This window comes from Cebus imitator, unplaced genomic scaffold (genome assembly GCF_001604975.1).
Source record: "Cebus imitator isolate Cc_AM_T3 unplaced genomic scaffold, Cebus_imitator-1.0 Scaffold396, whole genome shotgun sequence".
In the NCBI taxonomy this organism is placed as follows: Eukaryota; Metazoa; Chordata; class Mammalia; order Primates; family Cebidae; genus Cebus; species Cebus imitator.
In genome coordinates, this window is record NW_016107711.1 from 1,883,151 (window position 1) to 1,898,493 (window position 15,343).

Consider the following 15,343-nt stretch of genomic DNA (forward strand, 5'->3'; position numbering starts at 1 on the left):
TGCGGTTGTACTCATCTCCCCAAATGAACGAATATTAGTATTTTGTCTTAAATTGAGACATCAAACATTTCCAGTGAAGCAAAAGTCACCTATGTGCCCCTCCCAGTCCCATTCCCTGCCTCATTTTCTGCCTCCGTCCCCTCCTAAAGACAATTAAACCACTGTTAGGAACTTGTGCAGATTTAATCTACTTGATTTTACTCTTGCCACATAAATAATACTGGCTTAAAAGATTTAAACTTGAAATACGTGTTCTCATCGTGATTGCAACATTCTGCAGCTTACTCACTTACATCGTGTGTTGTGTTCTCTCCATGTTGATATTTACATATCTGATTAGCATTTTAACTTTTAATTGTACATGGTTCTATTGGATGAATGCACAGTGATCTCTTTTCATTCCCTTCCTAATGGCCTTTTGTTTTATTTTGTTTGTTTGTTTGCCAAGACAAGTGATGCAGCAGTGGCCATCCTTGTTCCTATCTTACTCACATGGTCATGGCTTTCTCTATGGTCTATATGCACAAGACAGCCTTTATTGTTTATATATAATTTTCTCAGTAAAAAATAGAGGAAAGTGTCTTATGAAAAGCATTGTTTTTTCTCTCCTAAAGAACAAATATGAGTTACATTCCAATGGCTGCTTGCGAGTGCCAGTAAACACACAAGGTACAGCCCAGGGAGGGAGGTTCAAGCCCTTGTGAGTTCTGTCTTGACTGAGGCCATCAGAGCTCTTAGGTAAAGAAAAAGGTGTATGAATGTCTTTGGTGTGGTTATCTGTTGCAGAAACAAATACTTTCAGGTCTGATATTGACCTAAAGACAGAGGAATTTACTTTAATAATTATCCTTCATAAATAATAGAACCAGGATTCTGATTCATGGAGCTCCCAAGGACTCCCCCATGTTGCTGCTAGCTCCTCTTTAGTAAGATCTCAAAGGACATTCTGGGTTTGAGGACCTCAGGTATGGGGTTTCCATTGGAAGTCACTCCATTTCGCCAGCCCTGTTGACAAAGTTCTTCATGAGGACATCATACCAAGTGACCCTGCGGAGAGTGTCCCCTTCCTGCCTCACGATGATTGCCCAGATGGTGACAAACTTGGTCCTGTCTGGCCGGAGTAAAAGTCCATGCATTTGTAGGTGGTCTGAAAACCAAATGAGAGGACAGAGACAGTTTTACTCTGTTCAGAAATAGCATGAGAGGTGGGTGACATTTCCAGTATCCTTTAGAGTCACGATTTGTCTTTCGTGCAACCCAGCATAACCACAGACAGTGGTTGAATGAAGAAGTGGTGACATATTTTAAGGCCAGGGTGCTATGTCCATGGTCAGAGGCTGAAAATATTAATGGATTTAAGAAGTGTTGAAATGGCTCCAAAGATAACTGTCAGAGGCTGCTAGAGAAGGGGTTTGGGAAACAGTCACACTTACAGAGCTGCCATTATGGGGTAGCAGCTATTCTTTGGCAACGCTCATTTATGGAGGAGAGGCCTATGCTGCAGCAGGCACTGCATGGGCTCTGGAGCTGGGACCTGACCCTGCCACGTATGCATAAGAGCTTCCAGCCGCTGAGCGTGTCATGATGTGCCAGGCACTGTACTAAGCACTTTGTACGTGTGCAGCCATTAGAATGATGGCCCCACAGATGTCCACATCCCACTCTCTGGAACCCATGAATATGTTAGGTTGTATGGCAAAGGAAACTAAGGCTGCAGAGGGAACTAGGGCACTAATCAGCTGATTCTTTTCTTTCTTTCCAACTTTTTTTTTTTTTTTTTTTTTTTGAGATGGAGTCTCACTCTGTCGCCCAGATTGGAGTGCAGTGGCGCAATCTTGGCTCACTGCAGCCTCCGCCTCCCAGGTTCAAGCGATTCCCTGCCTCAGCCTCCTGAGTAGCTGGGATTATAGGGGTCTGCCACCATACCCAGCTAATTTTTGTATTTTTAGTTGAAACGGGATTTCACCATCTTGGCCAGGCTGGTCCTGAACACCTGACCTCATGATCCACCAACCTGACCTCATGATCCACCCACCTCAGCATCCCAAAGTGCTGGGATTATAGGTGTAAGCCACTGTGGCTGGCCCTTCTTTCCAACTTTTATTTGGGGTTCAGGGGTACATGCGCAGGTGGTTACATGAGTAAATTTCATGCCACAGGGATTTGGTGCACAGATAATTTTGTCACCCAGGTAATCAGCATAGTATCCTTGATATAGTTTGGATGTGTGTCCCCACCAAATCTCATGTTGAATTGTAATCCCCAGTGTTGGAGGTGAGGCCTGATGAGAGATGACTGAATCATGGGAGTAGATTTCTCACTAATGGGGCTTAGCACCATCCTCCTAGTGCTGTTCTCCTGATAGTGAGTGAGTTCACTTGAGATCTGCTCATTTAAAAGCGTGTGGCACCTCCTGCCTTGCTCTCCTGCTCTTGCTCTAGCTGTGTGACATCCTCCTCCCACTTTACCTTATGCCAAAATCGTAAGTTTCCTGAGGCCTCTCTAGAAGCCAAGCAGATGCCAGCATTGTGCTTCCTGTACAGTCCATGGAACTGTGGGCCAATTAAACCTCTTTTCATTACAAATTATCCAGTCTTAGATATTTCCTTATAGAAATTAAAGAACAGAATAATACCACCCTATACATAGTTTTTCAATCCTTACCCTCTTCCTACCCACCACCATCAAGTAGGCCTTTATTTGTGTCCATGTGTATTCAATGTTTAAGCTCCCATGCGTAAGTGAGAATATGCAGTATTTAGTTTTCTATTCTTGTGTCAATTTGCTTAGGATAATGGCCTCCAGCTTTACCCATGTTGCTACAAAGGGCATGCCTTCCTTCTTTTTTATGCCTGTATAGTATTTTATGGTGTATATGTACCACAAATTTTTTTACCCAGTCCACTACTGAGGGGCACCTAGGTTGATTCCATGTCTTTGCTATTGTGAATAATATCAGCTTGCTTTAAAATGAGGAGCTTATTCTGGATGATCTGGGTGGGCCCAGCATGATCACCAGGACTTTGTAAATGTGAAGAAGGAGGCCAAAGAGTCAGAACCATAGAAAGATTTGAAGATGCTGAACTGCTGACTTAAAGACTGAGAAAGGGGCCACAAGCAGAGGAATGTGGGTGGCTTCTAGGTGTTGGAAAAGGCAAGGAAACAATTCTCCCTTGAGCCTCTGAAAGGAATATAGCCCTGCTGACAAATTGATCTTACCTCGTTTGGTATTTCTGACCTCCAGAATGATGAGAAAATAAATTCGTGTTGTTTTGAACTACTTGGTTTATGACAGTTTGTTACGGGAGCGATAGGAAACTCAGCCACTCACCTCATCCCCTCTATACCACTGTCCTCTGAGCAGCTGCTGTGATCACACTTTTACAGATGAGGACTTTGCAGCTGCAGGGCGGTAACGCAGCTCTCAGGAGGTTCCGCAGGCAGTTTGGCGAGGAACTGAGATTCTAACCTGGCCTGTACCCAGGTCTGAGCCCAGAATTATGTGACCTTGGATAAGTTACTGAGGGTTCAGCCCTCAATCATGGCCAGAACTGAGATGGAGCAAGTGAGGCATTCACCTTGGTGCAAAATTTAAGGGAGCACCAAAAAAACTTAGTCATCAAGATGTAGTATATTTTAGTGTAATATATTAGAATTAAAATTGATGCAATAATGCCATGATGAACAAAATACTAAAATTTCAAATAAACTTAGGGTTAATTGCAATTTCTACATCCATAAAAGTAAGGACTATATCCCGACTTTGCAGGATGGTTGTGTGGAATTAAATGAAAGAATCTACGGAAAACATCTTGGGAACACCTGGCACATAGTAAGAGCCCATTAAATGATGATCATTGTTTTGCAGGGACACAGAGGGTGGGTGAAAACACTGGCCCCAGTGCCAGGCTGCTGAGATTCAAATCCTAGTTCTGCCATTTCCCAGTTGAGGGTCCTTGAGCAAGCTGTTTAACTGCTTAAAGTCTGAGGCTACCTTCAGAATCAAGGGTGGTGTCACCTCATTCTCAAACTCATTCTAACCATTTTCTTACAAGCAGCATGATTTTGTGCTATTTCTAAAATTTCTTCTCAATCTTTTTATTATTGCCAGATTGTTTACCTTTAGTGAATTCCGTCTTCTGAAAACGATACTTTTTTGGGTCTTCTTGCAACTAAACCACAAGATTATGACAATTCCAACTCATGAAACCATGCTGACGTTTTTTAAGAGGTAACATAACTTAGTACTGATTGATGAAATGTACAAATACTGAAATGTAAAACACTGCTCATAATATCACGGGGAAAAGGCATTGGTGATATAATTTTTTCATAGCATCATTCAGAGGGCAGCTTTTTTTGTTTTTAATGGGGCCTAAGATTATAGGATGCTTTCAAAACACCAAATTACCTGGAAAAGTAAATAACGAGTAGGTGTACTATGAGATAATCAGGTGCTTCTGGGAACTTGTGTCCAGTAACAGGCATGATACAAAAGGTACTCCTCTGTTCAGGAAAATGACCACACTACGCTCACCTTTAAAACTTCATTAAAAAAACAATCAGCTTTCTCAGGTTGAATAAAATTCATTTTTTAATGTACCTAAATCAGGCCAGGTCATTCATATTTATATTTCTCTAGATAACACATAAAATTCTGGGTTTTCTGGACAAAGGAAAAAAACAATTGAATGAGCAAAGGTTTAACAGCATTAACCCAGTTTCTTATAACTCTCTAAACTTCTCCATTTTAAAGAAAGATAACAATTACAATAATCATAGTGGGCACCACTGAAATATGCTTTACTGGGTACTGTAACTCTGAGAAGCACTATCAATTCATTATCCCATTTAATCTGCATAATACTGATGGCTGGTTTTATTATTCACACTTTACAGATGGGGAAACTGAGATAGAAATGCAGTATCTTGTCAGGGATCATGTAGGTGATAAGGAGTGGAGCCAAACTTGAGCCCAGATCTGCCAAAGCCCAAGATGCTTTGCTGCCCATTCCTGGAAGAGCAGATAGGATTGATTCCTCTCTTGTGCCCACAAAAGCTGGTGTAGTAGTAGCTCACTGAGGATCGACCTCAAACTGTGGAAGTAACCGGTCACATAACCTTGTCAGGTTTCTGTTTCTGTTCCCCACGACCTCAGGAATGAGGGCTTCCAGGGGCGATCAGGCGAGTTTAAGGAAGCAGAAGTAAAGATGCTTCATTTCTTTTGCATATGTGAGTTTAGCAGACAAACACACCTTCACATAATCATCCGTGGATTGACCCGTTTAAGCCAAGTTTCATTTGCATTGTTTTGAAGCATTTAATTCATTTCTGGAACATCTGTGCACTGCGTTAACTAAAGAGCCCATTTTCCTGGCTGTCTTGTTATTTGAGGAAAGCAGTATTCAGTGTCGGAATTATATGTAGTTTGTTTAGTTTCCATATAATTTGCTTTGAACCCAAATGTTATACCCGCCCTCCCCCACTCTTTTAATAGCCTATGAGACACTTTTTCCAATGAGTCATGCGCGCCAGGAGGAATTGCTGTTTGGCTCCAGGTCAGCTCTCGTACTGGAAATGTCTTAGCACTGGGAGATAGGAAAAGAGGTAGAATGTGGTGATTCATTAGAGCTGTGTTTTCAATGCGGGAGAAGCAAGTGGGGAGGGAGTGAAGGTGTGGGCCCCCTGCCGCAGTTGTTGTTCCGAGGCCTTCACTAACACTCTTGAGCCAGAGACTCCACCGCTCTTCCCCCGAGTGCCAGGCACATGGGTGTTTCTCACCACCACAGCTTTTCTATTTTCCTTGTGAATCTACGTTGACTTGTCCCAGACCTCACGTCTCCATGCATTTCCCCAAGCCCCCTGATCCTGTACAGTTTTCTTTGTTGGAAACCATTTGCTTCTTTCCAAGTCATGTCATTGCCTCGACTTAAGCAGTGACGACAAATCCTTCAACAGGGCCCGAGCCCTCTTGCTGTAGTGCGGGGATGGCTCCAGACAGCCAGAGCCTGCTGTGTCCCTTCCCCAAACTCCCCCTTCCCTGCTCAGCGCTCCCCTCTCTCCAGCAAGCTTTGGATCAGACTGGGAGAAAAGATGGGAAAATGAGGTGCTTGGATACTCTCCCCGGCACACTGTCCAGGCCCACTCTGCCAGCACAGAGGATCCTGTGGCCCACTCTTAGCATTGTGGATGGTTCTCCTCCTGCTCAGCTCATCTCCTGCTCCAGAGTGGCAGCACCTCGAAGCTGTGCCCTTGTCAATAGCCTCCATCTCCCAAATGCATCTCCTGAGTCCTGGGCTCCCTCACCTGGGAGTCTGTCCTGGCTGCTCCTGCTTTCTCCAGCCCCCGCCTGCTCTGCCTCCTCTCTGTGTGTATGATGGGAACCTCCCACCAGAGCTGCGCTGCCCAGCCCCTGATGAACCCTGCAGTTCATGTACATGTCCTGCCCCTCCCAGGGACATCATAAGCAGCTTCAGCAAAGGGCTTATGATCCTTTCTCTTGCCCCGACTTGCCTGGCACCTCACTGGACATATAATGGCTTACTGAACTATGAGTCTCCATCAGACATTTTTTCTTTTTTTTTTTTGAGACACGGTCTTGGTCTGTCACCCAGGCTGGAGTACAGTGGCATGATCATAGCTCACGGCAGCCTCAAACTCCTAGGTTCAAGTGATCCTCTCACCTCAGTCTCCTGAGTAGCTGAGACTACAGGTGCATGTCACCACATCTGGCTAATTGTAAAAATTATTATTTGTAGAAACAGGGCCTCTCTGTTGCCCAGGCTGGTCTCAAACTTCTGGTCTCAAGCGATCCTCCCATTTTAGCCTCCCAAAAGCACTGGGATTACAGGCATAAGCCACTGCCCTGGGTACTATTTTTTTTGTTTTGAGGTAGGGTCTCACTCTGTCACCCAGGCTGGAGTGTCGTGACACTATCTTGGCTGGCTGCAACCTCTGCCTCCTGGGTTCAAGCAATTCTAGTGCCTCAGCTTCCCAAGTAGCTGTGACTACAGAGGCGTGCCAACACACCCAACTAATTTTTGTATTTTTAATAGAGATGAAGTTTCACCATGTTGGCCAGGCCAGTCTCAAACCCCTGGCCTGAGGTGGTCCTCCCACCTTGGCCTCCCAAAGCACTAGGATTGCAAATGTGAGCCGCTGTGCAGGTTCTTTTTTATGTAGCTCAGTTCATCTCAGAGAAGTGGGTCTTAAATGCTGATGGAAAATTCAGAGAATGCCATGTGTGTGGCAACTTGAAATCACAGCGATAGCAGACAAATTTCCATTTTTATTGATGGGTGGTGCCCACTGAGTGCACTAGCCCAAGAAAGATTCTCAGCTTTGCTCTAGGCTCTGAGAAGAAGAATGTCGCGGTAGATGAGTGGTATCTATCCTGGATGCAGGAGCCAGGCTTGGTGGCGCCCCGACTCCACGTTTGCCATTCTCTGCCGAGGATCCCCAGGGCTGACCAGCGGCAGTGTGGGGGTCCTGTAGCTGCCGGCCTAGCAGGGCTGGTGGCCGGAGGGCTTGGCTGCCCTAAGGCACGTCTGCTCCCTGTGGAGGTGGAGGGAGACTGCAGGGAGTCACGGCCTGGGCCAGCATTGCGTCACCAGGGGAGTTGAGCTACAAAGTTCAAAGGGGCAAAGGGAACAGCTAATCAAGGAAGCTCCAGTGGTCTCTCACCGGGATGTGCCAGGAGCATTTCAAAGTGAGACAGAGGAGCAGACCCCCGGGGAGACAGTAAACAGGCTCGGGAATGAGAAGAGAGGAAGCTATTTGGCCCAATTTTTAAAATTGCCAATATTGATAAAATAAATGACAGAGCAATCTACTTCCAGTGGAGGAGGACATTTTGAGGCTGTCACATTATGGGAACTCACAAGATGGAACTGCTCTTTTCTAACGTGTCAGTAGTGGGACAAGCTGAACAAATATTAGCTCACCCGGCCCTTGACCCTGCTAGGAAAGAAGCTGAGCAGCAGCTGTGGGCATGGCCTCGGCCGGCCCAGCATCCGGAAAGGAGAGTCGAGAGCCATCAACTGAGTAAAATGAGTCACACGCCCCTTTCCTCATCTGTCTCAGCAGTGTCCGGAAGACAGGCTAAGAGGGAATGTAGTTGAATAACTGACTTCTCCAGCGACAACTGTACCGGAAAATAAAGACATACGTCCAAGTCTTTTCAACTCTCCCATTTTTTTGTTCATTAATTTTCTTGGTCAATCTTTCATTCATTCAACAAATATTTTTTGAGCATGTGCTATGTGCCTCAGACACTGATCTAATGTTGAAGTTTCTTTGCCTAGTCAGATGTTTAGAAACAACTTCAAGTCTACTGCGATCCAAGAACATCAGTATAAGAAGGAAACATAAACACACGCACAGTCATTTATGTGGCTTGCAAATACATGCGAACATACACCTATATACAGATAAAGGCATACACAATTACACACACCTAAAGTGCACACACATACACACACACATACACCCCTCTACACTCTTCAGCCTGTTTTCCTGGCAATAGCTAGTTTAGAAAAACAAATAGACTGTCCAGAATTAAATTTAACATCTCCTTGTAGGAAAAAACAAAAAATGTAAGCAAAGTTGTTGCCTTCATCCATGAAGGAAAAGTCATCATTTCATTCCACTTGGTATTCTGGAAGTTCAGGAAAGCTGTGAAAACTTGTATCAGAGAAAGGCCAGAGGTAGGCAAATTTTCAACTTTTTAAAAGAACATTTTAAAATCAAGGCATAAAATACATACAGACAAGTGCATGAACCTTAAATGAACAGCTCAATGAATTTCTATAAAGTGAACACACCTGTGTAACCAGACCAGAACAGGGGACATGGCCAGCTCCTAAAGCTCCTTATGCCAGTCCCTACCTCTGCTACCAAAAGTAAACAGTATCCTGACCTGTTTAACTACTGACACATCTTCCATGTTTTTGAACTTTGGACAAGTAGAATTGTGTAGCATACACTTTTAGATGTCTGGCTTCTTTCACGCAATAGTGTATCTGTAACATCCATCCATGTGGCTGCATGTAGCAATAGCTTGTTCATTCTCATAGGATATTTCATTATATGATTATACCACAGTTTGTTCAGATGTTGGTGGACATGTTCAGCCACTAGGAATAGTATTGCTATGTACAATCACGTACACGTCTGTGGTACACATAATTATGTGTTCTGTTGAGTAAAAACCTAGGAGCAGAATTACTATGTCATAGGGCATTAATAAGTTTAGCTTTAGTAAATACTGCCAAACAGTTTTGTAAAGTGGCTGTGCTAATTTATTCCATAACCAGCAGTGCATGAGAATTCTGGTTTTTCCATATCCTTGCCAACACTAGGCATCTTCAGTCTTTCATCTCTCCCTTTCCTTTCCTCTCGCTCTGTCTCCCAGGCTAGAATGCAGTGGCACAATCTCGCCAACCTCCACCTCCCAGGTTCAAGAGATTCTCCTGCCTCAGCCTCCCCAGTAGCTGGGACTACAGGCATCCACTACAACACCCAGCTAATTTTTACATTTTTAGTAGAGATGGTGTTTCGCTATGTTTGCCAGGCTGGTCTTGAACTCCCAACCTCAGGTGATCCACCCACCTTGTCCTCCCAAAGTGCTGGGATTACAGGTGTGAGCTACCATGCCGGGCCAGTCTTTCACTTTTCTAATGGATGGATAGTGCAGCTAGTTTGCCTATTCCCTTTTAATTTACATTCCCCTGCTAATGAGGTTGTCCATTTCTTTATGTATCTGTTAGCCATTGGGCATCTTCTTTAATGAGGTGGCTGCTCAAGTCTTTACCCATCTTTTCTGTTGGGTGGTCGTGTTCTTTTCTATGCTCTGGTCCATGTCCTTGTTGGATATATGAATTCCAAATACCTTCTCTCTGTGACTGGCTTTCTTACTTGCATAATGATCTTTTTTTTTTTTTTTTGGGACAGAGTTTCCCCTTTTTTTCCCGGGCTGGGGCGCAATGGAACGACCTCCGCCCCCCCCAACCCCGCCCCCCGGGGTCAGGCAATTCTCCTGCCTCAGCCTCCTGAGTAGCTGGGATTACAGGTATGCACCACCACACCCCACTGATTTCTTTTGTATTTTTCTTAGAGACGGGGTTTCACCATGTTAGCCAGGCTGGTCTTGAACTCTTGATCTCAGGTTATCTGCCCTCCTCAGCCTCACAAAATGCTGGGATTACAGGCATGAGTCACTGTGTCTGGCCTCATAATGGTCTTTTTTTTTTTTTTTTTTTTTTGAGACGGAGTTTCGCTCTTGTTACCCAGGCTGGAGTGCAATGGCACGATCTCGGCTCACCGCAACCTCCGCCTCCTGGGTTCAGGCAATTCTCCTGCCTCAGCCTCCTGAGTAGCTGGGATTTCAGGCACACGCCACCATGCCCAGCTAATTTTTTGTATTTTTAGTAGAGACGGGGTTTCACCGTGTTGACCAGGATGGTCTCGATCTCTTGACCTCGTGATCCACCCGCCTCGGCCTCCCAAAGTGCTGGGATTACAGGCTTGAGCCACATAATGGTCTTTTGATGAACAAAGTTTTAAATTGTAAGGCAGTCCAATATAACAAGTCTTTCTTTTATAGTTAGTGCCTTTTTTTTTTTTTTTTTTTTTTTTATTAATGGAGTCTTACTCTGTTGCTCAGGCTGGAGTGCAGTGGCACCATCTCAGCTTACTGCAACCTCCACCTCTTGGGTTCAAAAGATTTTCCTTCCTCAGTCTCCTGAGTAGCTGGGATTAGAGGTGCACACCACCATGCCTGCCTAGTTTTTGTATTTTTAGTAGAGACGGGGTTTCACCATGTTGGTCAGGCTGGTCTTGATCCACCCGCCTCGGCCTCCCAAAGTGCTGGGATTACAGGTGTGAGCCACTGCACCCGGCCTATAGTTAGTGCTATTTAAGAATCTTTGCCTATTCTAATGCCATGTGGATATTCTCTTATTTTCTTCTAGAAGCTGCATTGTCTTACCTTGAATTTAGATCTAGAGTCCATCCAGAAGTATTTTTTAAAGTATGGTATGGGGGAGGGGCCATGGTCACGGTCCTTCTTTTCATAAGGATGCACAACTTGTGTTCCAGCACTGTTTATTGGAAAGACCATGCTTGGCTCACTGCTCTGCAGTGTCACCTTTGTTATAACATAAGTTACATGCTATGTGTTACATGTTAGTGTCACACAACTATACCTGTGACACACACATCATTGTTAGTATCTCTATTCTGTGCCATTAGTCTTGCCCATCCTTGAACCAATGCTACACTTTCCCAGTTACTGTTTCATTATAAATCTTGAGATGGAATAAGACATCCACCAGTTTTGTTCTTCTCCAAGATTACATTGGTCATTCTTGGTCCTTTGGATTTTCACATATTTACTTTAGAATCAAATTGTCAAATTTCACCAAAAAAAAAAAAAAAGAGAAAAAATGCTGAGATTTTGACTGGGAAGGCATTGAATATATAGATCAATTTGGGGAAAATTGACCTCTTTACAACACTGAGATCTGTGATCCATAAAATGGTATAAGTCTTTATTTATTTGTCTTTTGAAATTTCTCAACCAGGCGTGGTGGTTCACACTGGTAATTCCAGCACTTTGGGAGGCCAAGGCAAGAGGATCTCCTTAGGCCAGGAGTTGGAGACCAACATGGGCAACATAGTGAGGCCTCGTCACAAAAAAATTTTAAAAAGTAACCGAGCATGGTGGCAACTTCCTGTAGTCCCAGCTGCTTGAGAGGCTGAGGCAGGAGGATCACTTGAGCCTGGGAGGTTGAGGCTGCAGTGAGTTGTGATTGTGCCAATGCACTCCAGCCTAGATGACAAAGTGAGATCCTGTCTCAAAAAAAATAAAAATAAAATTTCTCTCAATAAAATTTAATAGTTTTTGTATATATTGTCTTGCTCATCTTCTGTTATATTTTTTCCTGTGTATAATGTTTGTTGACTCTATGGTAAATGGTGTCATTTAAAATTTTTATATTCTAATTGCTTATTGCTGACATATAGAAGTACAGTAGTTTTTGTACATTGACTTTGTGTTCAGATATTGATAGATTTTCCTGTTAATTTCAATAGCCTGTACATTCTCTTATATGTTTTCTGTGTTTAATTATGTGATTTTTAAGAATAATACTAGATTTATGTCTTCCTTTCCAAATCTTGTGTCTTTGACTTATTTTTCTTTCCTTATTGCACTAGGTAGAATCTCCAGTATCATGTTGAGTAGATGTGATGATAATGAATTTTTTTTTTTCTTCCCAGTCTCAGGAAAAAAGCTTTCAATAATTCCCCAATCCATGTATGACATTTGCTGTGGGTTTGGTGTAGATGCTCTTTATAAGTTTTGAAAATCCCCTGCTATTTCTAGAGTTTTTGGTCATGAGTGAATCTTAGCAGCTTTACTAACTGGTTTTCAGATTCTGTCAAAACGATATATAGTATTTTCCTTTTTGCTGTTCATGGGGTAAAATATATTGATTTTCAAAGCAATAAACTTTGAGGTGTGATTTAATTACAGCAAAATGAGTACATTTTAAATGTACATTTGATGACTTTGATAAAGAGGTATGCCTGTTTAACCAGCACTGCAATCAAGGTATAGAATTGTTGATTTATTTGTTAATAGTAAACCAACTGTGTATTCCCAGAATGAAGCCAACTAGGTCAAGCAATGTTATCCTTTTTTACGTCACTGAATTCTGTTTGCTGACTATTTAGAGTTTTTGCCTATATATTCATGAGAGATATTAGCTTGAAATTTCCCTTTCTTGGTTTATCCTTACTAGCTTTTAATTAATATTGAGGTTATACTAGTCTCATCAAATAAATTTAAGAGCAGTCCCTCTTTTTCTGTTTTCTAGAAGAGTTTGAGAGAGACTGCTGTTTTGTCTTCCTAAATATTTAGAAGAATTTATCAGTGAAGCCATTTGGGCTTGAGATTTTGGAAGACTTTTAGTTACAGATAGAATTTTTCTCTTTATATGTAGTATTATTCAGATTTTGTGCGTCTTTTGTGTCAATTTTAGTTACGTTCTGTTTTTCAAGGAATGTGTACATTTCATCTAAATTGTTTTAAGTTTATTGGCACCAGTAATTAATAGACTTTAGAGCTTTTTGAGGAATAATTGGAACTCAATAAACTACACATAGCTAAGCCTTGAATTTGATGAGTTCTGATGTACAGGAGTACCTATAAAATGATCATTACAATAAAAATAATGAAAATATCCAACTCACACAAAGGTTTCCTTATGGCACTTAATAATCCACTCTTAGTCCAGTGTGGTGGCTCACTCTTATAATCCTAGCACTTTGGGAGGCCAAGGTGGGATTACCTGAGGTTGGAAGTTCAAGACCAGCCTGGCCAACATGGTAAAACCAAGTCTCTACTAAAAATACAAAGTTGGGTGTGGTGGCGCATGTCTGTAATCCCAGCTACTTGGGAGGCTAAGGCATGAGAATTGTTTGAACCTGGGAGGCGGAGGTTGCAGTGAGCTGAGATTGTACCACTGCATTCCAGCCTGGGTGACTGAGCGTGACTCTAACTTAAAAAAAAAACAAAAAACAAAACTCCACTCATCTTCTTTGCCCCAGCTCCACCACCACGATTCCCGGGCAAACACAGATCTGCTTCTGTCACTCTAGATTTGTTTGCACTTTCTAGAATGTTATGTAGTCATGTGTCACTGAACAACTAGGAAGTGTTCTGAGACATGCATTGTTAGGCTATTTCATCCTTGTGCAAACATCATGCTTTACAAGTAAAATTACTATAAACACTCATGTATAAGTCTGTATGGGAGAATATGCTTCCATTTCTTTCAAGTAAATAAATACCTGTGAGTAGAATGGCTGGGTAAAATGGTAGGTGTATGTTTAACTTTTTAGGAAACTGCCAAACTGTTTTCTAGTGTGGTTGTACGATTTTTTTTTTTTTTGAGACAGAGTCTTACTCTGTTGCCAGGCTGGAGTGCAGTGGCACAATCTTGGCTCACTGTAACCTCTGCCTCCGAGGTTCAAGTGATTCTTCTGCCTCAGCCCAGGTAGCTGGGATTACAAGTGCATGCTACCACAACTGGCTAATTTTTGGATTTTTAGTAGAGGCGGGGTTTTGGCATGTTGGTCAGGCTGGTCTGGAACTTCTGACCTCAGGTGATCCACCCACCTCTGCCTCCCAAAGTGCTGGGATTACAGGCATTTCATTTGTTCTACATCCTTGCTAACATTTGGTCAGCCTTTTTAATTTTTGCCAGTTTAATGCATATGTAATGGTATCTCATTGTGATTATAACTTACATTTCCCCAGTTACTAATGATGGTGAGCGTCATATCATATGTTTATTTGTCCTTCATTTATCTTCTTTAGTGAAAAGTCTGTTCAAACCTTTGGCAGATATTTTTAAATTGGGTTATTATTAAATTGAGTATTCTTTATATATTCTGGATACAAGCCATTTGTCAGATATTTATTTCATAAATATTTTCTTCAAGTCTATTACTTACATTTTTACTTTCAAAACAGTGTTTTTTGAATTATCAGAAGTTTTTTATTTTGATGTTCAATGTATTGACATTTTTTCCTTTTCAGCTCATTCCTTTTGTGTCTTAGTTAATAATCTGCCAAAGCAGATGACTATGATTTTTCCTCTAGGTTTTCTTCTGGGAGATTTATAGTTTTAGGTCTCACATTTATATTTATGCTTAATTTTGAGTTAAGTTTTATGTATATGTGAGGTAAGGGTTAAGGTTCATGTTTTGCATATAGATATCCATTTATTCAGTACAATGTGTTGAAAAGGTAATTCAATTTCCCTTGAATTGCTTTTGGCACCTTTGTCAAACATCAACCATATGTGTGTGTTTATTTTGGGACTCAATATTCTGTTCCTTTAAACCATATTCCTGTTTTATGCTAATACATTATCTTCATTAGATAATTCATTTTACTAAGTATTGACATAAGGTAATGTAAGTTCTCTAGCTTTGTTAATCTTTTTCAAAGTTATTTTGACTACTGTAGCTCCTTTGCACTTTCATATTGATTTTAAAATCAGCTTGACAGTTTTTATAGAAAAATCTTGTGGGATTTTTGATAAGGATTGTCTTGAATGCACAGGCCAATTTAGAAAGAATTTACATTTTAACAAGATTGAGTCTTCTGATCCATGAATATGGTATATCTTTCCATTTATTTAGGTCCTTTTAAATTTCTTTCATAAATGTTTCATGTAGTTTTGCACATCATTTAGAAAATTTATCTCTAAGTCTTTCATATTAACACTATTGTAAAAGGTATTTATATTTTAATTTTGATTTCTGATTGTTC

General features: G+C 41.8%; 1 protein-coding gene across 3 annotated transcripts in view; it reads left to right on the plus strand.

The window, feature by feature from the left end:
• BTBD16 (BTB domain containing 16) overlaps positions 1 to 15,343 on the plus strand; it is a 66,216-nt gene that overhangs the window by 33,099 nt on the left and 17,774 nt on the right. For all 3 annotated transcript variants that reach the window (XM_037731376.1, XM_037731377.1, XM_037731378.1), the window contains one exon: positions 4,112 to 4,231. In XM_037731376.1, coding sequence (XP_037587304.1) covers positions 4,112 to 4,231 — 120 coding nt within the window. The remainder of the gene's footprint in view (positions 1 to 4,111; positions 4,232 to 15,343) is intronic.